General features: G+C 37.3%; 1 protein-coding gene and 2 long non-coding RNA genes across 5 annotated transcripts; 2 read left to right on the forward strand and 1 right to left on the reverse strand.

Annotated features, from left to right (window-relative positions):
• Nucleotides 1–4,908: 4,908 nt before the first annotated feature.
• LOC103955808 (protein LIGHT-DEPENDENT SHORT HYPOCOTYLS 4) lies at nucleotides 4,909–27,406 on the reverse strand. 3 transcript variants are annotated; one of them, XM_048584423.1, is made up of 3 exons: nucleotides 26,243–27,249; nucleotides 20,963–20,968; nucleotides 4,909–6,061 (listed from the first exon to the last, which is right to left on the reverse strand). In XM_048584423.1, exons 1-3 carry the CDS (start codon nucleotides 26,844–26,846, stop codon nucleotides 5,757–5,759), a joined length of 915 nt encoding a protein of 304 aa, XP_048440380.1. In that variant the 5' UTR covers nucleotides 26,847–27,249; the 3' UTR covers nucleotides 4,909–5,756. The 3 variants fall into 3 exon arrangements, with proteins under 3 accessions (XP_048440380.1, XP_048440381.1, XP_009365981.1); XM_048584424.1 differs by lacking the exons at nucleotides 4,909–6,061; nucleotides 20,963–20,968 and adding exons at nucleotides 25,130–25,367; nucleotides 25,898–25,933 and having other exon boundaries at nucleotides 26,229–27,406; XM_009367706.3 differs by lacking the exons at nucleotides 4,909–6,061; nucleotides 20,963–20,968 and adding an exon at nucleotides 25,554–25,933 and having other exon boundaries at nucleotides 26,229–27,405.
• LOC125477396 lies at nucleotides 6,068–8,090 on the forward strand. The gene is made up of 2 exons (XR_007258486.1): nucleotides 6,068–7,454; nucleotides 7,639–8,090. It is a non-coding gene; the product is annotated as an uncharacterized LOC125477396 (long non-coding RNA).
• Nucleotides 16,788–18,236, forward strand: LOC125477397. The gene is made up of 2 exons (XR_007258487.1): nucleotides 16,788–17,584; nucleotides 17,769–18,236. It is a non-coding gene; the product is annotated as an uncharacterized LOC125477397 (long non-coding RNA).
• Nucleotides 27,407–27,555: the final 149 nt, after the last annotated feature.

The following is a 27,555-nucleotide window of genomic DNA, read 5'->3' on the forward strand; positions in this document are numbered from 1 at the left end:
TTGTCGCCTTGTTATGTCAGCATCTTCATGGAAACCCCACACGGTTTTACTAAAATTAAAGTAGTATTAATTAGTGTGGTCATAGAATTGAAGAATGGAGACTCAAGAAATTATTAATTCTTTACTTTGAACTTTCTCTCGCCCTGTTATGTCAGCATCTTCATGGAAACCCCACACGGTTTTACTAAAATTAAAATAGTATTAATTAGTGTGTTCATAGAATTGAAGAATGGAGACTCAAGAAATTATTAATTCCTTACTTGGAACCTTCTCTCAATATATGTGTGTTTGTGTGGTCCTAAAGCTAAGGTCAGCTTTAAGGGAATCTGAATGAGAGTAGATGAGTTCCATGAAGAACTAAGAACTGCTCTCTGTCTCTCACTTCTCCTTCGATTGTGTGATTATTCCAGAACTCCTTCCTTTTCTAAATGTGCATGCTTATATGAAACTCCTAACAGTGTAATCTAAATTCTGCTACATTTGAGAGTTTGTTGAATGCATTTTATAACTCTATTGTAGTCGATCTATCTTTTGATTAATGTCGACTTACTCGACTCCGGAGTTGTTAGACAAACAAAGCTAGGTTGGAATCCTTGTGTAAAAATGCATGAAATAAACATGTTGGAATAATGGTAGGCTAGTCAATTTTCTTGTTCAAAGTTAGGCAAGTTAGGTTAGTCAAGTTAGGCAAGTTAGGCAAGTTAGGCAAAATTAGGTTTATGTTCTTTTTCTTTCCTATATATATGTTTCATCTTGTAATTGTTCAATCAAGCAAATATACATCTAAATTCTACATGGTATACAGAGCAGGTTTATAACCCTAGCCCTAATTTTTTTTTTTTTCGGCAGCTTTCTCTGCCGTTCCCATGGCTGTTCGTGGCCCGTCCCGTCCCTCCTCTGCTCGTCCTCCCCTCCACTGCACCTACTGCAATTTTGATTATCATACCCGAGACACCTGCCATAAACTTCATGGCTATCCCGTTGGCCATCCCCTTCATGGCCAACCGTGGCGACCACCGCGCCGTGCCACTGCTTCCAGTTCTTCCCGCAGCCATGCACCTTCCAGTCCTCCCCAGCAGCCACGGTTTTCTGCTTCCCGGCCCCATAATTTCACCCAGGCCCATCACGTGCAAGGCACCCAGGCCCCCGCCTCCTCTTCTACTCCAGCAACCCACCAAGTGCACGGGACCCAGCCCACTTTACATGACTTGCAGCTTGCCATGCCTGACCTCTCTGCCGAGCAGCACTCCCGTGTTCTAGCTGCTCTACGTGACACCACCACCCCTCCTCAGGCCAATGCCGTGCTCACTACTGATTTTGCCCAGGGTTTGTTACCTGTCACCTCTCGTCATGGTCAATGGATTCTTGACAGTGGTGCTACGGATCATATTACTTCTTCCGCTTCATGTTTGGTTAATCGTTCTCCTTCACATTTGCCGCCTGTTTCTTTGCCTAGTGGTGCTTCCGCTCCCATTACTTTTACCGGCACTCTTCCTTTAAATTCCTCAGTTACTTTGAAGGATGTTTTATGTGTCCCTAATTTCCGAGTGGACCTTTTATCGGTTGGTAAACTTACAGATGGATTATCGTGTTCCATAACCTTCTTTCCTTCTTGGTGTGTTTTGCAGGACTTGGTTTCGAAGGCGATGATTGGTGTGGGTAAGCGACGTGGCGATCTGTATTACCTTGTGGCCCTTACCTCTTCTCTCCCCACCCGTCAACCTCTCTGCAACATCATTACCATCCCCTCCTCCCTCTGGCATAGGCGTCTAGGTCACCCCTCATCCACTCGTTTGCAAGCTTTAGCATCTAGCTCTCTTAATTGCACTTTTGATTCTAGTCATATTTGTGATGTTTGTCCGTTGGCAAAACAAACTCGTCAACCTTTTCCTTTGAGTTCAATTTCATCAACTTTCCCTTTTGCTTTAATTCATTGTGATATTTGGGGCCCGAATCGTCAATCTTCTCTTTCTGGTGCTAATTATTTCTTATCCATTGTGGATGATTTTTCTCGCTTTACGTGGGTCTTCCTCATGAAACATAAATCCGACACTCAACAATTAATTAAGGATTTTTTTGCTTATGTCACTACCCAATTCCGCACTACCATCCAATGCATTCGTACTGACAATGGTGGTGAATTTTTATCTCTTCGTAGTTTTTTCTCTGATCATGGGGTGCTTTTACAAACTTCTTGTGTTTATACCCCCCAACAAAATGGCGTTGTTGAAAGAAAACATCGTCATCTTCTTGAAACCGCTCGCGCCCTTCGTTTTCAATCCCATCTTCCTATCAAGTTTTGGGGGGAATGTGTTCTTACCGCTACTTATCTCATCAATCGTCTCCCTACCCGTCTTCTCCATCATAAATCCCCATTTGAGGTTCTCTTTTCGAAAACCCCATCTTATGACCACTTCCGCGTCTTTGGTTGTCTGGCATATGCCACCTCTGTCACTCCCACCACTAAATTTTCCCCTCGGGCTCATCGTTGCATTTTTCTCGGTTATCCTCATGGACAAAAGGCCTATACCCTTTACGATCTCGACAATCACCGCATTTTCACTAGTCGAGACGTCATCTTTCACGAAAGTACTTTCCCTTATGCCGTTTCTCACCCTCCTATCCCATCCTCTTCGCCTACCCTACCCATCCCACCCCCTCTGGACTTTACATATAACCCACCCCTTCCTGCCCCGACGCCTCACCCTCCTCCACCTTCCTCCCCTTCCACGCCTCCCATAGATTCCCTTGCTGCCCCATTACCCGTTCCTCCCCATGCCCCTGCCCTCTCGGCATCCCCTCCTTCCCCCCCCGATACTTCCTTACCTTTCACCCTTTTACCCACGGACATCCCTACCCCCCCACTACCTACCAATCCTCCCCTTCCCCGCACCTCTTCCCGTGCCCATAAACCTCCATCCTATTTAAAAGACTACGTTTGCTCGCAGGTGATTCTGCCATCCCACCCATCTTCGACTTCGCAACCCGGTTCTATACAAGGTACGCGATATCCACTTTGTAATTTTCTCTCTTATCACCGTTACTCTCCCAGACATTTTTCTTACATTAACTCTGTCAGTCGGACTGTGGAGCCTTCCTCCTTTGCCGAGGCTGCCACTGACCCCAATTGGCAACGTGCTATGACTGAGGAGCTTCAAGCTTTACATGCTAATGGTACTTGGACTTTAACTTCCTTGCCCCCTGGCAAAATTCCCATTGGTTGTAAGTGGGTGTACAAACTCAAGCACAAATCCGACGGCTCTATTGACCGCTACAAAGCTCGTTTGGTTGCTAAAGGCTTCACTCAGGCTGAAGGTATTGATTATCATGACACTTTTTCTCCTACTGCTAAGATGATTACGGTGCGTTGTCTTCTTGCTCTTGCTGCTAGTCAGTCTTGGTCTCTTCATCAGCTTGATGTTAATAATGCTTTCTTACATGGTGACTTACATGAAGAAATCTATATGTCTCCTCCTCCTGGTCTTCGGCGACAGGGGGAGAATCTTGTGTGTCGCCTTCACAAGTCACTTTATGGTCTTAAGCAGGCTTCTCGCCAATGGTTTGCCAAATTCACTAGTGCCATCATTTCTGCCGGTTTTCAACAATCCAAAGCTGACTATTCATTGTTCACTAAAAAGTCTGGTATTTCTTTCACAGCTTTGCTCATTTATGTGGATGATATTGTGATTACAGGCAATGATGCTAGTGCCATTAATTCTCTGAAGTCTTTTCTCCGTGATCATTTTCGGATAAAAGACCTTGGTGATTTAAAATATTTTTTGGGTATTGAGGTTTCTCGTTCCAAACAAGGGATTTATATTTCTCAACGCAAGTATGCATTAGAGATTCTCAAGGACTATGGTTTTTTGGGAGCACGACCCATTGCTTTTCCTATGGATGACACAAAATTATCTGATAAAGGAGAACTTCTCAAGGATCCTGAAAAGTATCGACGATTAGTAGGTCGGTTAATATATCTCACTATCACTCGGCCGGATATCACTTATTCTGTGCATGTTCTAAGCCGTTTTATGCACGAGCCAAGGATATCTCATATGGATGCTGCGCTTCGTATTGTTCGTTATTTGAAGGCTACTCCAGGTCAAGGTTTATTATTTTGTTCTGACAACCAGACCAAGTTAACTGCGTTTTGTGATTCTGATTGGGCAGGTTGCCCTATCACTCGCCGTTCGACTACTGGGTATTGTGTATTCTTGGGCGGTTCTTTGATTTCTTGGCGGACGAAACGACAGAAAACCGTTTCGCTCTCTTCAGCAGAGGCGGAATATAGGGCCATGGCAGGTGCTTGTTGCGAGATAGTTTGGCTTCGTTTTTTGTTGAAGGATTTGAACATTCCTTTGGATGGTCCTTCCATTTTATTTTGTGATAATCAAGCAGCGTTACATATAGCTGCCAATCCTGTTTTTCATGAACGAACTCATCACATTGAGATGGATTGTCATTTTATACGAGATAAGATTGTAGATGGCACAATAGAGACCAAGCATGTGGGTACGGCACAACAGTTGGCAGACTTGTTTACCAAACCTCTTGGGAAAGAAAAGTTTTCGGGTATGTTACGCAAGTTGGGAGTTCTTGACATCCACTCTCCAACTTGAGGGGGAGTGTTAGACAAACAAAGTTAGGTTGGAATCCTTGTGTAAAAATGCATGAAATAAACATGTTGGAATAATGGTAGGCTAGTCAATTTTCTTGTTCAAAGTTAGGCAAGTTAGGTTAGTCAAGTTAGGCAAGTTAGGCAAGTTAGGCAAAATTAGGTTTATGTTCTTTTTCTTTCCTATATATATGTTTCATCTTGTAATTGTTCAATCAAGCAAATATACATCTAAATTCTACAGGAGTTACCAGACTCATCATCAAATGATGGAGCGGGAGTAGCTATTGTTGTAGTCTTGGGTAAAGATCTATGTCTCTACCCGTTGCCTTTTTCCTTTCTGCATCCACTACTTTTGTTTATAATTCTTTTGTCACTAATGAGTTCTGAATTTTGCAGTAGTGGTCTTAGTGAAGATTGTTATCGCGGTTGTAGTGTGCAAGAAATGTCAGAAACTCGCAAGAGAGACAAGTCAGAAAGTGAGGTTAGTGCAGATCGTTTCCCCGGACTGTCGGACGCTCACAACGGAGAAGATCGTTACTCCAGACTTTCGGGCACTCACAATGGACAACTTTATAAATGATATGGAAAGAGAAAAGCCCGTTAGGTTCACTTCTCAACAACTTCGGATTGCGACTGATAACTTCACCAATTTGTTAGGCCAAGGAGGTTTTGGTGCAGTTTATAAAGGAATATTTAGCAATGGAACCCCAGTGGCAGTGAAGGTTCTACATGGAAGTTCGGATAAGAGAATCAAGGAACAATTTATGGCGGAAGTTGGTACAATCGGAAGAATACATCACATCAATCTGGTCCGTCTTTATGGTTTCTGCTTTGAGGAACACCTCAGAGCACTTGTTTACGAGTACATGGGAAATGGATCGCTTGACAAGTACTTATTTCATAGCGACACAGTGGTCTTAGGATTTGAACAACTTCATGAGATTGCTGTGGGGACAGCAAGAGGGATCGCTTACTTGCATGAAGAATGCCAACAACGGATTGTCCATTACGACATAAAGCCTGAAAATATTCTTTTGGATGCAAAGTTCTTTCCAAAAGTAGCTGATTTCGGTTTGGCCAAGCTGTGTAATAGGGACAACACTCATATAACCATGACAGGAGGGAGGGGGACTCCGGGTTATGCTGCCCCAGAAGTTTGGCAGCAGTTCCCAATAACACACAAATGTGATGTGTACAGCTTTGGAATGCTATTGTTTGAGATTATAGGCAGGAGAAGGAATCTTGATATCAAAGTCGAAGATAGCCGAGACTGGTTCCCGAGGTGGGTATGGAAGAAGTTTGAACCCGGAGAATTAGGAGAGCTGATGGTAGTTTGTGGAATAGAGGAGAAAGATAAAGAGAAGGCAGAGAGAATGGTAAATGTAGCTATGTGGTGTGTCCAGTATAAGCAAGAGGATAGGCCTTCAATGAGTGTTGTGGTGAGTCTTCGGTTTCGCTCTCTCTCTCTCTCTCTCTCTCTCTCTCTCTCAAAATGTAATATATTTTTGACTATGAACACAGATATAAGGGTGACGATGGTATTCATCCTGTTCTGTAGATTCCTGATAATAAATATATAGTAGTGCATGCACAGCATCTCCTTTTTCACATCAAACTGCTCCTTCACGACTAGTTCCATATGTAGCATCAAGTTAAAAGTTAAAGTTAAACCTATGATTTGCATCTAACATATACATAAGATCGCAAATTTCTATTTCTTGGCTTGTCATATCATAGAGCCACTTCACTATTTGGCAAGTCTGTTAGATTAAACTATCATAATCATAAACATACAAGTTCTGAACTTTTGGATCAAAATAACTACTAATTTTGCTTCAAATAGGTAATCAACATCGCTATCATACTGGTCGTGGCACATGATGAAAGATGAATGAAAGATTTTATCTTTGAAGTCATGATACGGTGCATAATGATGTTATCCAAGCCACATTTTGAAGAAAAAGATTGGCTAAGTTTAGACGAGTAGCTTCACAGAATGCAGATACAGATACCTCTCCTTCTTTATCAGCATCTTCCTGATTGATATATGAATACTTCTAAGAAAACATTAGATTGTTTACCAAAAATAATCACTGTCAAAATATTCAAGGAATTATTGTCCGTGTATTTTCAGGTAATCTACGAACTCCTTAAAATGAATGAAGTCTTGTCTCTTTAAGTCAGCTCATCACACTGATTTGAACATTTGGATGACATGAGCTTGTTATTAGCTTTAGGCCTTGGAATTGAATAGCATAGCTTGATGGATTTCAAAACCGATTAAAACTTAGCGATATACTTTCAATTTTTTTGAGTTCGTCAACCTAACACATTTTTTTCTTGATACATCATCATTTGAGCGGTATCCTAATTATGCCTTTTCTTATTTTCAACTTCTGTCCTTAGTTGTTAAACTTTATTCTTAAAGGCCAAATCAACTGCTAGATATTGCTACCAAAAACAGCTGGATATTTTTCCTTAATTTGTCCCCATTTCTCGTTGTTCATTGTATCCATCAGCATAAGGAAACCAAACAGTGACCAACCAAATAGAAAAAACCCATACACACAGGATCCTGTTAGAAATCAAAAACCAAATACACGAAGAATGGAGTCCATTGTTTTGAAAACCAGTACCTCCACCATAACTATAAATTGACCCAAAAGTGAGGCTGTATTATTATCTTACATTGTTTTTCAAGGGTTAGCTTCCATTAGAGATATGTTACGTATGTGGCAAATAGCTGTAGGGTCCCAGAATGAAGATGAAGACGATGCTCATGCAGACCTGATCAAGGTTCTCAAAAATCAATATCGAATTTGATGGTTTACCAAAGGTATGTATGCCAAAAAAAACCATTACACCCTCTAACAAGAGTACTAGTTATCCTTATTTTTCTTTTACTATTAACACCAGGAATTGAAGGTGGTTGCCAGAACTTCGGTAGGTTATGTTCAGCATAAGAGCCTGAATGAGAGTTCAATCTTAATCCTAGTTTGCGTTTTTGTTTTCGGACACAGGGAAGGCAGAGGGTTTTGAAAGCCTAGTTTGTTTAGCTAAGAACCAACAAAAATGAAAGCCGTGATCCCACAAGAGGCTACTGCAGCTGCTGCTCGAGCAATTTCACAGGCAGAAGTGGCCATAGCCGAAGCTGAAGAAGCAGCTGCAGCTGATGCAGAAGAGCACAAGCTTTTGATAAAAGAAAATAAGGGTTACATGCAACAGATGGAGAATGGTGCCCGGCCCCTAAAATATATTGGACAGTGTACAGAGTCTTTTGCCCACTTAACGGCAGGATGATGTAAATTCCTAAAACCGTAGACTTAAGTCTTGTGCAAATTTATCATGATAACATTTCTAATTTTGTAACCACACAAGGATATAATTTGTAACGTAGTCTGTGATTGCTAAAATGCTGAAACTCAGAAGAATCCTCTTTATATCCTTTTGCTAGTGAATCGAAGTCTTTCAATGAAAGTTCCTCATTTGACTCTAAATATTTACTCTACTAATGCTTTGTAATCTCCCTATTTAAAGTCTCCAAATGTATCTTTAAGAAAGAGAGTTAGTGAATTAAAGTTAATCTAAGAAGAGAGTGATTTTCTCCTTCAGTGTTAGGCTTGGTTGTGTCGCGTGAATCCACAATTAGCAACGTGAGTGTTTCCGTTACCCCTGGTTGAGTGATTCTCAGTTCTATCTCCATAAAGACATGAGGGAATCCGTCCCTCCCTGGTTGAGCAATTCCCAGGTTATCATCCCTCGTCTCCTGAGACTCCTTGGTTCTTTTTTTCATGACCAAATAAGGTACCGTAGAAACCCCCTTCAATATTATATGTCCCTATATTTTATGCTAGTTTAAAAGCAGTCCTGCCACTTAGTACTAGGCCTAGTGGTGTTCATTTTTATTTGTAAGTAAGAGGTTTTAGGTTTGATTTTCACCAAAGACGAATTTGAATCACATTATTATGGCTAGGCAGCCCAGTATAAGGCTTAACTCACTCTCTTAGTTCAACAAAAAAATATTCCTTTTTAAGAGCTATAAAGAACGTAAAGCTTAAAAAAAAAAAAAACAAACAAAATTGGCATTCGATTGTCCAAAAGATTCTCAAAGGCATATCTTTGACAAATATTATATAATTAATATTGTTGTTTGTTTTCAGCGTAGAAACTTAAATTCTATTTTTAGGGAAAAAAAATTATTGATATGTTGAAAAGTCTAGTGGGTATTGAATGCCCACATTGAAACTGCAGACTTTGGGTGGATTTTCAATGCCCGTGCAGTTAATCTTGACTTGGGAGATAAAGGAAGTTATATTGTCAAAAATGTGTGATTGGAGTTGCTCTATAAATAGAGCACTCCGTATGCTTTGAATATAGAGAGCAGAAAAAAAAAGAAAGAGAGGAAGAGTAGAGGAGAGAATACATGGAGTTATCTTTGTACTCCTATTATTCCAAATTATAATGAAAGCATCACTGCTGCCCGAGGACGTACTCCAGTCACACTAACTGTAGAGGAACCTCGTAAATTTTGTGTCTTATTTTATTTATTCCACTGCACACACACCGTCGATTTTACAACACGTTATCAGCACGAGAAGCTCTTATGTCAGTGGAAAGCACAACGCCATAAATCCGATGAAGCACTATCCACCTCTCACCTCCATCATCTAAAATCTCACAGAATAAAAGATATGTCCATTTTTCGTCTCTCCCACTGCGCCAGAAGCGCCCCACCGAATTCCGGTGAGAATTGAAATTTACGACCTGAAGTCGTCACGAGATGAGAAAACTCGTACTTGACAACTGGTTTCCAGAGATCTAGAAGAATCTCATCAGACTTGGAAACCCAGATCACGTTGTTTTCAACGAATCTTGAGAACTCCCATGAATACTTGGTTGTTTGAGATAGTGATGGCAAGAATGAATCCACACATGCCTCCCTCTCTTGTGCCTCCGTCAACCCCACTGTCATCTATGTCTCTGTAAGGAGGTTCTTGCTTAACAATGACATGTTCCCTGGGTCATGCAAGAATAACGCCAGTCTCTAATAGTCTTTTTTGGATTGAATTGAATTTGGGCAACCTCCATAACTACCCAGCTGGCCCTGCGTTTCGAGACTGGCAGAGACAGAGAAGGAATGATAGAAAATGGGGATTGATAGAATGACAAGGCACATGTGAAGAAGAAAAAAAAAGGGATGTTGACTGCAACATAAGAAAAATATATATATATATATATATATATATATATATATATAATGATTTGAATAGTGCATGACACCATTTAGTCAAAATGATATAAATGGTTTCTGTTGGTGCATGGCACCATGCTACAGAAATAAGAAAAGTAAAGTTTGAATAAGTACTGACAAAAAAGAAAGAAAAATAATAAATAAAAGGAGGTATGATACTTCTTGTTATTTATGTGAATTGGTGTTGGTTTAAAACCCTTTCACAAGTTCTATTTACTTTAAAGCAATTTATTTATCATGGACGGTTTTACCGCCTACTGCTTTAAGTTTTGATTTATGTGAATGGTGCTGAATTAAAGCCCTTGTCACAAGCTTTATTTACTTAAATGCAATTTATTCATTATTGCTGGAATTACTGTCTATTGCTTTAATTTATTTATTGTACTTCTTTTTATTACTATGAGTACATACTGGACCCGAAGTTCCTTGATCAGATCAGAACCTGCAGTTTCTTGATCCTCATCATATAAAAATGATTGGACCTGAAGTTTCATCAAACAAAAAGATCAGGACATGAAGTTCTTTGATAATTACCTTAAGTTTGAAGTGCCGCAGTGCCTCAACTTAATTGCAATAAAAGCCATAAGAGTCTCGGTCTGTAAGACTATTAAATAAGGACCAGAAGTTCCTTATGTCCATACTCAAAAATGGTTTAGCAGAAGCATTTATTAAGCGGATGAAATAGATTACCCGCGCTCTGCTCACGAAAATAAAATTGCCCGTTTTTACATGGGTACATGTCATTTTACATGATGCATTATTGATTTGGTTGAGACTTGTTGACAACCATCAATACTTCTCAGTACAACTCGTGTTTGGAAACCAGCCAAAAATTGTACATTTACGAGTTTTTGGTTGTGTTATCTATGTGCCTATTGCACTTCCACAACATACTGAAATGAAGCATCATTGCGGATTAGGCATTGATGTTAAACATCATCTATCATTCAATATTTAAAACCCTTGACTGGGGATATATTTACCGCGTGGTTTGCGGACTGTCATTTTAATAAGACAATTTTCCCGCCGTTAGGGGGAGAAAATAACTTCATTCCAGAAGAATGATGAGAAAAAACCGTTCCAGAAGAATGAAGAGAATTTGTCGTATTTTGATTCATGAAGCAATCAATATACAAGCAAAGTGAGAATAATTGAATGATGCAACGATATGCAAATCAAATGCCAGATGCATTTAATGATGCAACGAAAGTGATAAAATCACATATGCTTGCTGCAAATGTGCCCACAAGAATTAATGTCTCTGTTGGACAAAATAATATGGCAGCAAATGATTTATCTGTTACACGCCTGAAGCGTGGCAGATCCTCAGACTCAAAAGGTTCAGTCCTTCGAAAGAAGAAGAATATGGCACTACTGAACTATTGCATAACTGTCACATGCCAGACGCATAACAGTTGTTGCAAGGATACTTGTCCCGAAAAGGTCACTCCGCGGACATGGGAATATTGATGTCTCATGCATGAAGCATGATAGATATATAGGTTCCAATGACTTAACTCCCGGAAGTGGAGATTAAAATCCAAGCTCTATAACGCTCAAGAGGAGGTTATGATCCGCATTCTCTAAATTATAACTATCCTGGAAGAGATAGTGTAATGCCCTTGAAGAGGCAATGGATATCCCAAAAGAAATGAAAAGCTTTTATGCATGCGCATGTACATGAGAATATGGGATCACAAATTGATGATAACCAATGATAATTTTGGTTTTTACAAGTAGCTACTAAATTCATCAATGAGCTGTGGTGATATTGAGTCCCGTTCTTTTTCCATCAACAAAATTATGGGCCAAAATGGAGAAAGGCAATTCCATTACAATTTTGTAAGAACGTGGAAAAATAGACCTATATACTTGGATACAATACAAATAGCCAAAAGATGTTGAACCTAGAAGGTTACATATGGGCATTTGTAATACCATGAAATACATTCACATGATATGACACAAGGTTGTAAAAAAGTTCATATGAATGGAGAATTATATACGAAGGGTTATAAGTCGCCCACATCATATTTCCATGAGTAAATCCCTCAAATATACATGGAAGCGAATTGCTCTATATAAATTCTAAAGGAAAATGTGTCATGAAGTGTAGAAAATCCCTGAAGAATTTAAATTGCTTAAGCCCCGGAAAGATAAAGCATAAAATATGTACTCAATACCAATGGATGGTATAAATTGCCTTAATAAGCACTTTCATTATGGTATTGTTGCAACATACTAAAATCTCTTGCAAGAGTTGATAATATTAAATTGGGACTCCTGAAGAGTCAAGAAAGATTATAAAGTGTTGAGAGAAATATTGTCTCGAACTGCAGAATCGAACAATATGTCAACACGAATCTTATCCACGATGTTTATGACATTAAAGAATCGTATGGGTTGAAGATTATGAGTTGAATACTCAAATGATTTAGACACTAAGAATGATCATTTATCTTCGCGAGGGTAAAGATAAATTGCTATTTGGTCCATAAGTACCACATCTTAGTGAAATATATGCTTTATTGTATTTAACACAATACACTAAATGAAATAAAGCTTATATATTAATATCTCCGAGAAATTACATACACATGAGTTAAAACAAACAAACAGAAAGAAACCTTCACAAAGGTTACTCATGTGAAGCCTCAGTACTCGGAAGTACCCCAGAAGGGGAAGACACCAGAAGTTGATTATTTGGAGTCTCAATACTTGGTGGAACTCCAGACAGCTAAGACAATGGATGTCTTTGGAATAAAGACTCGAACCCCCGATTGTCATTTTGAGTCCGACCTTCGGATTCTAGTAGCTGGTCGAGCTTTCTTTTCATGCTCGTAGAGTAATTATTTGCAAGCATGTGTAACACTCTATTCTCATGCTTGAGCCCTCTAATCTCTTGTCTAAGACTTGCCACCTCAGCCATTAATGATTCAACTTGGTGAGTTCGAGCAAGTAGACGCTGACCCATATTGGATACAGAGCCCGCACATTAAACACTGAGAGCCAATGAGTCTTGAACGGCCGCCTCATCAGACCGGTTTGAAAGGATTCTGTTGTCCTTTGGAGTGAGAAGATTCCTGGCTACCACTGTAGCAGTTATGTTATTCTTCATCACAAAGTCCCCAACCGTAAGAGGACCATTAGAAGTTGAGAAGGACGGGCGCCATATGTTATCCTGACGCTGCTCGTCTGTATCAATCCTGAGACTCAAATCTAAGCAAATGTTAGATGGGCAAGCCATTTTCAGAAATGATGAAGGAAGTCAGATAAAATCTCAGAAGTGCAAGAAAGGGAAATTTCTGCAGGCAACAATTTTCTGAGTGTTTCTGAACAAAATTGATATCTCTATAAAAGGAGGGGCAACAGGACCACTTATTCAAAAATCGAAGAGACACCGATTTTCGAATCTCAAAAGCTGGATTTCCCTGCATGACGTCTGTCAACATTTCTCAGACGCAATCTCAGCTCTTGGATATCACGTGCAACTTTGTCAAAGATTTCTGATAAAGTTGAAAACGCGTGAATCTTACTGTTCTAATTACACCACAGTTGCTGACAAGAGTAAAGGCACAACTTTACTACCTGCTATTGGAAAATCAATATATATGTCAACCTTTGTCCTCCACGGCAAGGCAGAACTGAAAAATATCTAACTCTTCCTCATCTCCGAGAATGCATCTTTCACAAAGTATCTCGAAATACTCAGTTTTCTTCCTCTCTGAGAATATCTCTACAAACAAGTCACACCAGAGCAAGAGTATCTCATATCATGCAATCTCCCTGTCCTTTCCTTTGTCCTTGTTCTTACCTGCCAAGACAAGGACAGAGAAAGCAATATGTCGGAACCTCCACTCAAACTTTCGCTGCCACCAAGAAGTGATGGTCCATTCAAATGCAAGGTTTGCATTCCACTCCTGTATCAGAGGACAAATACTACAAGAGAAGATGTCAAACCTGCATAAGGAAAATACCACTTCTGCAAGGGGAGCAAGTAAGGCAAGTGAAAATGATACATTGAAGCATGTGGAGACAACCACAACAAACACATGTCAGTTCATCCCCGACAAAGCCTAAGATCACTTGTCACATGAAGCTCCTCATGATCCAATTTCATTCAAGATCAAGTCTAGACGGCCTTTGAAGAAATCACAAGTCCGATTCAAGATCAAGTGTCCACCATCCTTGAATCAAATTCAGCTCCAGATAAAATAGGTAAATTCAGACCTTTGGAGGAAGTTTAGCAGAAAGGCCCTCCAACCCAGTTCAAGAATAAGTCTGTGGAAAGTTAACAACAAGTGAAACACCTCATTCGGCAACTATCACCGCTAAAAGACTAAAGCAGCAGGATCAATGATCAGCCTAAATAATTTGAAATCTGGGGGAGATACTCATCAAGGGGGAGCATCCAAAAATAGATCAAGATCTTAACGAGGCAACTCATGTTGATATGTGGGCATCCAAGGGGGAGTGTTGAAAAGTCTAGTGGGTATTGAATGCCCACATTGAAACTGCAGACTTTGGGTGGATTTTCAATGCCCGTGCAGTTAATCTTGACTTGGGAGATAAAGGAAGTTATATTGTCAAAGATGTGTGATTGGAGTTGCTCTATAAATAGAGCACTCTGTATGCTTTGAATATAGAGAGCAGAAAAAAAAGAAAGAGAGGAAGAGTAGAGGAGAGAATACATAGAGTTATCTTTGTACTCCTATTATTCCAAATTATAATGAAAGCATCACTGCTGCCCGAGGACGTACTCCAGTCACACTGACTGTAGAGGAACCTCGTAAATTTTGTGTCTTATTTTATTTATTCCACTGCACACACACCGTCGATTTTACAACATGATAAACTTTATGAGTGCTACTATGCCCACCTTCCTTTCTTATCTCCCCATCCCACTAATTTTGCCAATTATATAATTAATATTGTTGTTTGTTTTCAGCGTAGAAACTTAAATTCTATTTTTAGGGAAAAAAAATTATTGATAAACTTTATGAGTGCTACTATGCCCACCTTCCTTTCTTATCTCCCCACCACCCGCCATTAAAAGTAAAAACAATGAAATACTATTTTCACACCACCCCCCCCCCCCCACAATTATTCCTTAAGTAACCTTAATCTTTTGAATTTCTTTTTTGCACATTTTCTGGAGTTATTTATCAAATGTAGCAAAAAAATTAACCCTTAATTTCAAAAATGTCACTTTTTATAAAAACTTTCTAATATATCCAAAATTTCACTTAAATAGACACAAATACCTTTAAATTTAAAAATTAAATAAATTAAAGGCTTTTTAGCTACCATCGCCTCAAGCTCCAATCCAACTCTCCTTCGCTTCTACACTTCACCACCACAACCTTATCCCCCTTTGACCCCCTCATCACCGACATTGAGTGTTGCCACGATTACAACGGGTGGGAGTAGCAGAATTTGACCATGCCTTCAACACCTTTTTCATACAAATATCATTTTTAGTTTTAAATATAAAAATAGTTTTTAAAGATAATCCACATGTCGGTATATGATTGTATTTGTGAAACCCACGTGGTGCCACATCATCACACTAACAGAGTAATTGACAATTTTTTCACGAAAAAACTAAAATGATCACCATGGACAAATTCAAATAAAGACTAAAATGATTTACGATAAACAAATTCAAGAACACTAATATTGATTATCATTAATTATTAAGGACCATATTAAGAAATTATGTCAATGTTACGAATCATTTTGGCTAAAAAGTCTTTAATTTATTTGGTTGTTAAATTTGATGGTATTTGTGTCTATTTGGGTGAAATTTTAGATATATTTGAAAGATTTTATAGAAAGTGACATTTTTGAAATTAAGGGTTAATTTTTTGCTATATTTGATAAATACTCAATTTTCTGCCACCCACCTAAATAACTTGAAAGTAAAAACAATGTCTAACCAGCAGCACAACTAAAGAAAGTTGGAGTTCTACAATAAAATCAATTGTCAATATGAAGAGTAACTTAACCTCTTATAAGTCCATGCAAAATCCCTCCTCCCATCAATGTAGAACTCATTCTCAACAACAACCATCCCCCCTAAAGAAATCACAGCCGCCCATCCCCCCAAAAAAATTAAAAATCCACCTGCACGACCACCGCGCAACAGTATAAGTGTGCCCACCAACACCCAGAACCCACTCCAATCCGAAATTTTCCAGAACCACAACTCCCAAAATGTCTACCTCTATCCTTCTTGTCTTACTCTGTACATATTTTTAGTCACCAAATTCGAATCTATATGGCACGTATTGCGGAAGAGAAAGAAAAAGGGGGTTGGGCATGATGGATTGGCAGTCAAAGTTGGTTTGTGGTAGTGACCATGTTAAGGTTTTTATTTTTAGCATTTTAATTTTAATCTTACTTAGAAGTCTTTGTCTAGGTCCTTCAAAGTCATTTTGGGCAAATATATCAATAAAATATTTAATTTGATGTAGGTAGGAAAATAAGATAAAGGGATGAGCTTAGTAGTACTCAACTTTATAGGTTCATTCATATCTATCATCAAAATCACCGATATTGTCCCAACTTAACGGCCTATTACTACAGGCTGATTTGGTATTGCTATGCTTTGAAAATAAACTGCTTCTACTGTGTTGTGAGAATAAACTCATTTTTGCTGCTTCACGTTTTCATCTTTTTTTTTCACCCAAAATTGTGAAAATAAGCTTTTTTTTAAGTGTTTACCAAACATATTTTTTAGCTCAGCTTTTTTTTATACTCACTTTTTATAAAATTACCTCAGTACCAAACCAGTACTATTTGTTGAGTTTTATCACAAAAGGTCTTAGTAATATTAAGGGTAGAAACTCCTATATATATATATATATATATATATATATTACTAGTTGTTGAGTTTTATCACAAAAGGTCTTCCTGATTGATATATGAATACTTCTAAGAAAACATTAGATTGTTTACCAAAAATAATCACTGTCAAAATATTCAAGGAATTATTGTCCATGTATTTTCAGGTAATCTAAGAACTCCTTAAAATGAATGAAGTCTTGTCTCTTTAAGTCAACTCATCACACTGATTTGAACATTTGGATGACATGAGCTTGTTATTAGCTTTAGGCCTTGGAATTGAATAGCATAGCTTGATGGATTTCAAAACCGATTAAAACTTAGCGATAGATTTTCAATTTTTTTGAGTTCGTCAACCTAACACTTATTTTTCTTGATACATCATCATTGGAGCGGTATCCTAATTATGCCTTTTCTTATTTTCAACTTCTGTCCTTAGTTGTTAAACTTTATTCTTAAAGGCCAAATCAACTGCTAGATATTGCTACCAAAAACAGCTGGATATTTTTCCTTAATTTGTCCCCATTTCTCGTTGTTCATTGTATCCATCAGCATAAGGAAACCAAACAGTGACCAACCAAATAGAAAAAACCCATACACACAGGATCCTGTTAGAAATCAAAAACCAAATACACGAAGAATGGAGTCCATTGTTTTGAAAACCAGTACCTCCACCATAACTATAAATTGACCCAAAAGTGAGGCTGTATTAGTATCTTACATTGTTTTTCAAGGGTTAGCTTCCATTAGAGATATGTTACGTATGTGGCAAATAGCTGTAGGGTCCCAGAATGAAGATGAAGACGATGCTCATGCAGACCTGATCAAGGTTCTCAAAAATCAATATCGAATTTGATGATTTACCAAAGGTATGTATGCCAAAAAAAAGCATTACACCCTCTAACAAGAGTACTAGTTATCCTTATTTTTCTTTTACTATTAACACCAGCAATTGAAGGTGTTTGCCAGAACTTCGGTAGGTTATGTTCAGCATAAGAGCCTGAATGAGAGTTCAATCTTAATCCTAGTTTGCGTTTTTGTTTTTGGACACAGGGAAGGCAAAGGGTTATGAAAGCCTAGTTTGTTTAGTTAAGAACCAACAAAAATGAAAGCCGTGATCCCACAAGAGGCTACTGCAGCTGCTGCTCGAGCAATTTCAGAGGCAGAAGTGGCCATAGCCGAAGCTGAAGAAGCAGCTGTAGCTGATGCAGAAGAGCACAAGCTTTTGATAAAAGAAAATAAGGGTTACATGCAACAGATGGAGAATGGTGCCCGGCCCTTAAAATATATTGGACAGTGTACAGAGTCTTCTGCCCACTTAACGGCAGGATGATGTAAATTCCTAAAACCGTAGACTTAAGTCTTGTGCAAATTTATCATGATAACATATCTAATTTTGTAACCACACAAGGATATAATTTGTAACGTAGTCTGTGATTGCTAAAATGCTGAAACTCAGACCTCTTTATATCCTTTTGCTAATGAATCGAAGTCTTTCAACGAAAGTTCCTCATTTGACTCTAAGTGCTTCATCATATTTGCCTAGTTTTCTTCTACTCGTCCCAGTAGGAGAATGGTGCCCGGCCCCTAAAATATATTTCTTTATTTTGAAGAGAAAAACATTATCTACTTTTTTTTTGTTGGAAAACAATATAGCTTAATTGCTATATTAATGGCATAGATAATGCATAAATAATTATGTAATTTATCGGTATTATTTAATTTGAATGTTAAACTGTAATGCAATAAGTTAACGTCCAACTATAATATACTACCTTATAGTGTAATATTCTAGTATTTACACCATGAAAGGCAACTTAGGTAAAGTAATACCAGCGTCATTTAGTTTAATTGTGTAAATTTGGACAACTATGGTGTAACCTTACCTTAGTTCTTGTATGTTGACATCATGTTGTAACATTGTGGAAGGTCATAATGTTCCCTACTAAAAAAATCCTTACGTCATTGCTACATATTATAATAAACTTTAATTTCATAATTCAATCATGTTGAAGTACCAAAACCTATATTGAAACGTAATAGAACGTCTACAATGTAACTACCATGTCATAGTAATAATCACGTTATTTTTTTGGTTATTAACTTGAATTTTATCATAACAATATAATTTTGAATTGTAATTTAAACCATCGTAGTGTATCTTAAATGGTATTGATACTTTATATTTTTTATAATGATGCAGTGCATGGGGAACTAATATATTTAATGCTTTAGTGACTTTTCATCTCACAAAAACTTTGTCCCATTCTCTTTTAATTGAGTTGCCTAGTAACTATCCTACTATTGAATATTTACTCTACCAATGCTTTGTAATCTCCTATTTAAAGTCTCCAAATGTATCTTTAAGAAAGAGAGTTAGTGAATTAAAGTTAATCTAAGAAGAGAGTGATTTTCTCCTTCAGTGTTAGGCTTGGTCGTGTCGAGTGAATCCACAATTAGCAACGTGAGTGCTTCCGTTACCCCTAGTTGAGTGATTCTCAGTTCTATCTCTGTAAAGACATGAGGGAATCTGTCCCTCCCTGGTTGAGCAATTCCTAGGTTATCATCCCTCGTCTCCCGAGGACTCCTTGGTTCTTTGTTTCCTGTATCAAATAAGGTACCGTAGAAACCCCCTTCAATACTATATGTCCCTATATTTTATGCTAGTTTAAAAGCAGTCCTGCCACTGAGTACTAAGCCTAGTGGTGTTCCTTTTTATTTGTAAGTGAGAGGTTTTAGGTTTGATTTTCACCAAAGACGAATTTGAACCACATTATTATGGCTAGCCAGCCAAGTATAAGGCTTAACTCACTCTCTTAGTTCAACAAAAAAATATTCTTTTTAAGAGCTATAAAGAATGTAAAGCTTAAAAAAAAAAAAAAAAATACAAAATTGGCATTCGATTGTCCAAAAGATTCTCAAAGGCATATCTATGACAAAAATTATATAATTAATATTGGTTTTTTTTTTAAGCGTAGAAACTTAAATTCTATTTTTGGAAAAAAAAAATATTGATAAACTTTATGAGTGCTACTATGCCCACCTTCCTTTCTTATCTCCCCCACCCCACTTATTTTGCCACCCGCCATTAAAAGTAAAAACAATGAAATACTATTTTCACACCCCCCCCCCCCCCACCATTATTCCTAAAGTAACCATAATATTTTGAATTTCTTTTTTGCACATTTCTAGAGTTATTTATCAAATGTAGCAAAAAATTAACTCTTAATTTCAAAAATGTCACTTTTTATAAAAACTTTCTAATATATCCAAAATTTCACCTAAATAGACACAAATACCTTTAAATTTAAAAATTAAATAAATTAAAGGCTTTTCAGCTACCATCGCCTCAAGCTCCGATCTAACTCTCCTTCGCTTCTACACTTCACCACCACAACCTTATCCCCTTCAACCCCCTCATCACTGACATTGAGCGTTGCCATGATTACAACAAGTGGAAGTAGCAGAATTTCAATCATGCCTTCAACGCCTTTTTCATACTAATATCATTTTTAGTTTTAAATATAAAAATAGTTTTTAAGTTAATCCACATGTCGTTATATGATTGTATTTGTGAAACCCACGTGATGCCACATCATCACACTAACAGAGTAATTGACAAATATTTCATGAAAAAACTAAAATGATCACGATGGAAAAATTCAAATAAAGACTAAAATGATTTACGATGAACAAATTCAAGAACACTAATATTGATTATCATTAATTATTAAGGACGACATTAAGGAGTTATGTCAATGTCACGAATCATTTTGGCTAAAAAGTCTTTAATTTATTTGGTTGTTAAATTTGATGGTATTTGTGTCTATTTGGGTGAAATTTTGGATATATTTGAAAGATTTTATAAAAAGTGACATTTTTTAAATTAAGGGTTAATTTTTTGCTATATTTGATAAATACTCAATTTTCTACCACCCACCTAAATAACTTGAAGGTAAAAACAATGTCTAACCAGCAACTCAACTAAAGAAAGTTGGAATTCTACAATAAAATTAATTGACAATATAAAGAGTAACTTAACCTCTTATAAGTTCATGCAAGATCCCTCCTCCCATTAATCTAGAACTCATTCTCAGCAACAACCATCCCCCAAAGAAATCACAGCCGCCCATCCCCCCAAAAAAAATTAAAAATCCACCTGCACGATCACTGCGCAACAGTATAAGTGTGCCCACCAACACCCAGAACCCACTCCAATCCGAAATTTTACAGAACCACAACTCCCAAAATGTCTACCTCTATCCTTCTTGTCTTACACTGTACATATTTTTAGTCACCAAATTCGAATCTATATGGCACACTATTGCGGAAGAGAGTGAAAAAGGGGGTTGGGCATGATGGGTTGGCAAGTCAAAGTTGGTTTGTGGTAGTGACCATGTTAAGATTTTTATTTTTAGCATTTTAATTTTAATCTTACTTAGAAGTCTTTGTCTAGGTCCTTCAAAGTCATTTTGCAAGAGGGAAAATATATCAATAAAATATTTAATTTGATGTGGGTAGGAAAATAAGATAAAGGGATGAGCTTAGTAGTACTCAAATTTATAGGTTCATTCATGTCTACCATCAAAATCACCGATATTGTCCCAACTTAACGGCCTATTACTACGAGCTGGTTTGGTATTGGTGTGCTTTGAAAAAAAAAAACTGCTTCTGCTATGTTGTGAGAATAAGCTCATTTTTGCTGCTTCACGTTTTCAGCTTTTTTTTCATCCAAAATTGTGAAAATAAACCTTTTTAAGTGTTTACCAAACACATTTTTGAGCTCAGCTTTTTTTTATACCCACTTTTTATAAAATTACCTCAGTACCAAACCAGTACTACTTGTTGAGTGTTATCACAAAAGGTCTTAGTAATATTAAGGGTGGAAACTCCTATATATATTACTACTGGTTGAGTTTTATCACAAAAGGTCTCGGTAATATTAAGGGTGGAAACTCCTTCATATTACTTGTATATTATTTTCTCATATGACTGATGTGGGATCCTATTCTCCAATATGCCCCTTCTCGAGTGGCTATATACATGGTCACAAAGGAAACCAATTCCCACATTGAGAACAGACCAAGTCATTGTATTAGAGCTAACGTAACTTTTCAAGAACTTGATCATCATTCAAGGACTAGGGCCAACACAACTTTGCGAGGGTCCAGTAATTCAATATTCCTAAATTAGAGTTAACACAACTTTCGAAAGCCCAACTTAATAAGGCAAATTCGAGCCTAGTAAATCAGGCCCAGGACGTACGTGTCGAAAGAATAGCTTGCTTTGCTACCATATTAAACTTTATAGGCTCATGCAGGTCCACTACTAGGGACGAAGCCAGAGATCTATATGAGTGGGGGCATTCTCAAGGAATGTCACAAATTACAAAGCTCAACAATTTACTAAACAAAACACGTATATATTAATCCATAAGGTTTTTCATATAACATATTACAATATTCGTCAACACATTTTTCATGTTTCGAAAGCATCGCATGACAACTTCATTACCAATACCATCAAATATCTCTCTCTATACCAATAACCAAATTATCGTTCATTCATTGATCTCCCATCCGATTTCTCAATCGATTCTTCAAAAAGTTCATAATTGAAAATGCTCTATCATGTGGAATTGCTATATGCATTATATACATTTTTTTTTTCCAGCAAAAATACTAAGTGGGGGCATGCGCCCCCTGAGCCTAAGGTGGCTCTGTCGATGTCCACTACCAATATCACTGATATTGTCCCAACTTAATTATGTATTACTAGGTGTGTTGGGTTCTATCACAAAAGACCTTAGTTAATTATGGGTGGAAACAACTGCATATTAATTGGATATTATCTTGTCATATGACCATGTAGAATTCTATTCTCCAACACTAGCATGATACGAATGGACTGTCACTATCCGGGACATCATATGTAACAATATGTCACTATATCCTTTGGGTAATGTTAAGGAGAGTAAATTTGTAGACAAAATTTTGTAAACTAAATGACATGGAAGTTGATGATTAGATTAATACTTAAGCGTTGATAAACATGCTCATTTCTATTGGTGACATATCATTTAATTTGCAAATTTTATCTACAAATTTAGTGTCCCTAGTATTACCCATATCCTTTACATGGTTTTTCCATTGTAAATTTGTAAAATCCAGGTAGCTAGAAGTATATTATTGATCACTCTTAAGCTATCTAACAGCCTAGCTAGCTAACACATTTCATGCACACAAAATTTGCACATGTTTAATGATTCCTGAGTCCTATACTACGAACTACAAACTAACCAAATACTATCAAACACAAGATAATATCAAAATAGCTCATTTGGTGTTTAGAATTAAATTTGAATGAATGCCTTACAAATTAAAGGTATTCTGATGATGCAGGAGAATGATTTTATTTGAGGGAATTAAAAATGAATTAGATATGAAGGAAATTTCTCCCTTATGATCCTAAAGGATTAGAATGGATAATTTTTCTCTTTGAGTAATCCATCTCCTACCTCTACAGTTGACCACAATGTTTTTATTTCTTCTTTCAAAATACCTTGAAAATAGTTATTTTTTCATTCCAATCAAATCCTCTATACCAAACGAGACTAATGAAAATAAAATTTCCAGCCAAACTATAATTCAATGCTTGTAGTTGACAGTTGCAACCGTACAAGGTTAGAGATCACTTTTAATATATATAAGGTCCACTAATGGAAATGTAAGGAGGAGAAGCGATACAGAGTTTTTGAATTTGTCATTGAGAAATTCTGTTTTTTGCCAAACCGTGTTACCAAAAAAGAAGATAAAAATGTAAAAGAAAAAAGAAGATCAAGTCTTGTAGCTAGCTTAGCTTGTAATTCATCTAATCCCTAGTTCCCTGATGATAGTTATTGAATAATATAAGTTAGCAACAAGGTTGCTTTCTTGGGGATCTAGTTTCACCAAGACTAACTTTTATATAGATATAGTAAGCATAGATAGACAGTACGATTGACATGCTTGCAATCTCTGATCTTTATTCAAACAAAAGAGGAAAATTAAGACTCAAACTTCCGTTGAAACTAAAAATAAACAAAACCCTAATGTATGGATCTCATTTAACAACGTCTTAATCCTAAAAGTCACCATTTGCATGCGTTTACATGCATATTTAAGAAAGAACCATAGCTCATAACTAAGTTGAAATTTTCCAAACAAAATTATATGATTGAAGAACCTGAGAGTTGATCATACAAGCTCTTGAAAATAAGCTTCCTAACTACTCTCTTATGTGCACTCACACACATCTGCATAAGGAGTAAAATTAACCTTCATACGACATTATATACCCTAAATTAAATATAGAACCTTGTTGCGAAAATAGAGTAAAACTAGGAAAATAATCATGAAAACTTGCTGCCACAATAACGCTCATCAATTGTGCAAATAAAAATAGACTATTAGAATATCAGCTTCCAACTTAAAACTAATTGACAATAAGAGAGTGAGTTCAACCCAATTATCATCTCCCTAATGTGGTGGACTAAAACCTTAATTTGGCATTCTTGATCACTACCTTAATTATCATCTCCCACATAGCAAATATCTATATCACACATAAGTCTCTTCCTTATGGTCTGCCTTCAATTATATGCTAAACCCTAAATTTGGTACCACTTGATATCCTTATATAAAAATTCTGCCATTATTTTGTATCCATTATGTTTCCTTCAATTTACTATACTCTAAATAACTTCCCAGATATAAAAAAAAAACATATCATAATGCACAACTCAGATTAAAAGTCTGGCGCGGCAGAGAACACTTCAATATTGCAGAACTTAGATTAAATCAAACCAGTATATATACACAAGTGCAAGTTTATAAATGCTTCTGTTACTATGTTCAAGCTAGTGAACTTAAATAAGTCCATCTCATCCATCACATGATTATCACCAAGCTCCACTATCACCTAGATATGCTTGAATAAAATCCATCTCATATATAATGCTTAACATAGGGCTTGAAATACTTTGGTATTATTGTACTCTCATGCAATTCAATTCATTATTATATTCTTAGATGTTTAAATTTAAATTGACATAAGGTTTGATAATATAATACTTAGTATTAGTTTATTTATTGTACTTCTCTCATGCAACTTATTTTCTTTCTTTTTTCTCTGTAGTTTACTTTTATTTATACAGACGATATTGAGAGAGGAGAGAATCAAACCTCAAGGTAAATTTTCTCAATCTAAAGTTACAAGCCCTAATTAACACCTTCGATTGACTTGAATGCATGGGATATTTAATATTTTAAATGAGCTAGCTAGCTTGAGATTGATTATGAAAGGATTATAATACTTCACTTCTTTAATGTATTTCTCCTCTTTTGGTAACGAACATCAAGGAGTGATATGACGCATTCGACAAATGGGTTGTGGATATTTGCATAATAAATGAAGCACAGCTCATATTGGCAAAGACCCATCGTCCCACATGCATATATATTGTGAATGAGTATAATACATTCATAAACTATACTTCCAGACACTTCATCATGCACCGATTGCATATTTGCATTTGTAATTGAAAGAGTTTGTTCTCTCTCCACTCTACCGCTTCAACTTCCACAGTGACGATCGAAAAGCTAACAATCCAATCTAATGGAGGAAACAAATTAAAGAAGAAATATTGACCTCTATATGTAAAGCAGAGACTGTATATACATTGTGCTAGACAAATCCGACACAGGATCGACCTCCTGAAAAGTCATACCCACCATACTCCTCAATGATTTGCCATCACGCATTAAAAATATGAAAATTTTCAAAAGGAGACATAGAACATGATCTGCAAATCTATTACTTCTCACCAATTGACCTTTTATAGTACATATCTATCACATATTTTAGCTAAGTCACAGAAAACCCCCACCTACGTGCAACTAGAACTAGTACATATATATAATATTCATTACTCCCAGCATAACTGCTTATTTGCTTATACTACAACAGTGCAACTCCTGTTTGCTTATCAATTCAAGTTTTCAATATCTGAAACTCTAATTAAGCATGTTTCTGAAGAACAAAAAACCATAAGTGTAGATATATAGACTTAAAAATGCAAAAGATGACAACATAAACTCATCTGTGATATCACATGACAAGAGAGGCAGAGCGAAAGAGCATACACCCAGTTGTTGATACTTGTAGATAAGTTGTTCCGCCTGGTAAGAAACACAATAACAATTAATCTTTCTATGCAGTGCGAATAATGTGCTTCCCTAATAATACTCATTAATATAGTAATTGGTTATATGAAGAATTAAGTTAAGCGAGCATACCACTTTTGATAAGCGTGTAGCAAATCACAGCTATTACTCTTAATTTGAATTAATGTGTTCTTTATCAAGTTTATTATTAGCCAAAACAATTAATAATGCTCATTAATATAGCTAGGGCACAGACAATTATTTGGATGTATGATAGAGAGAATTAAAAACCAAACAGCTTTTTACTGACTTATTAGCTTGCACTGGGAGGAGCAGGGGGCAGTATTGCTCGAACTGGAAGAACGGGACTAGTAGTACTACTAGTACTACTGGTGCTACTCTCTGGTGGGCGCTTCCGCTTCTTCTTTTCGTAGCTAATTCCTCTGGCTTTGGCCTGAGAATCTCGAACCTCACGCAGATAAAGCCTCACAGCCCGAGCCCCAAAAGGGTTTGCCTCAGGCTTCCCGCCGTGCTCTTCAAAGGCAGCTCTGAGGCGGCCGATGAGGGCGTCGAGGCTTCCCCAAGCTTGCCGCAGAGGGCAGGGGCACGGTGCAGGAGGGTTAGGGTTCCCGAAGAAGGGACACAGCTGGATGTGCACCTTGGTCTTCCCAAACTGGTCCAGGTACCTGAGAAACTCAAGCACGTGGGCCCCACTGCACCACGAGAGGGACAGTGGCGGCCTGTGGTTGCGGAGGTACTGCCCAAAGGTGTTCCAGTCTCGCCGCTTTTGGTTCTCATAGCGGCTGAGGGTGGAGCATGGTGACGATGAGGATGAGGATGAGTTGGTAGCGATGGTGGTGTTGATGTTGATGTTAATGCTTGAAGTATTTGATGGGTTGGAAGGGTCAAATTCTTGAAGTGAATCCATGGATGGGTAACTAGAAGAAATCAAAGAACATGTAGATCACTTAGCTAGCTAGATGCTCAATTGAGCTGGGATTTCAATCATATGGTTGAGGAATGAGGATGAGGATTTTATATAGATAGATCGGTTGAGAAAAGAGGAGCAGGGTTAGCTAGCTAGCTATAGCTATGCATTATATATAACCTGTTGCTTTTTTCTTTCTGCTATATATACCACTCTTCCGAGGTTTTTTTTTGAATAGTTGTTTGATCAATACTAGAAACCCTTTGAAAGAGATTATGATGTGGGGTGGCTTTTGTTCATTACTTTGTTTTATGGGAACATTATGAGAGATTGCTAGAAATTTTTTTCTGGAGAAAGGGGGAGCAGTTCAGTTCCTTCCAGGCCTACAAACTCAGAGTGAGAGAGAGAGAGAGAGAGAGAGAGAGAGAGAGAGAGATTGAGTGGTTAAATGGGTAATAAGTGGGACTGGAGTCTCTCCTCAACTTGTTGGGTTTCTGTAGACATGAAAAGAGGTTGACAGTGAGAGAGAGAGAGAGAGATGGGATGGAGACATGATAAACGTGATGGGGTTAAAAAATATGAGGGAATAACATGATTTTGTTTCTTTACCCTTTTATATATCGATTGATATCACTTTTTTTTTGAATTACCACTTTGCCCTCTATTCATTTTTCATTCATATTTTGTTTTGCTAGGATCAACGTCGTTT

Source organism: the organism of the source record quoted next, unplaced genomic scaffold, assembly GCF_019419815.1.
Source record: "Pyrus x bretschneideri cultivar Hongxiangsu unplaced genomic scaffold, Pyrus_bretschneideri_v1 Contig21, whole genome shotgun sequence".
NCBI lineage: Eukaryota > Viridiplantae > Streptophyta > Magnoliopsida > Rosales > Rosaceae > Pyrus > Pyrus x bretschneideri.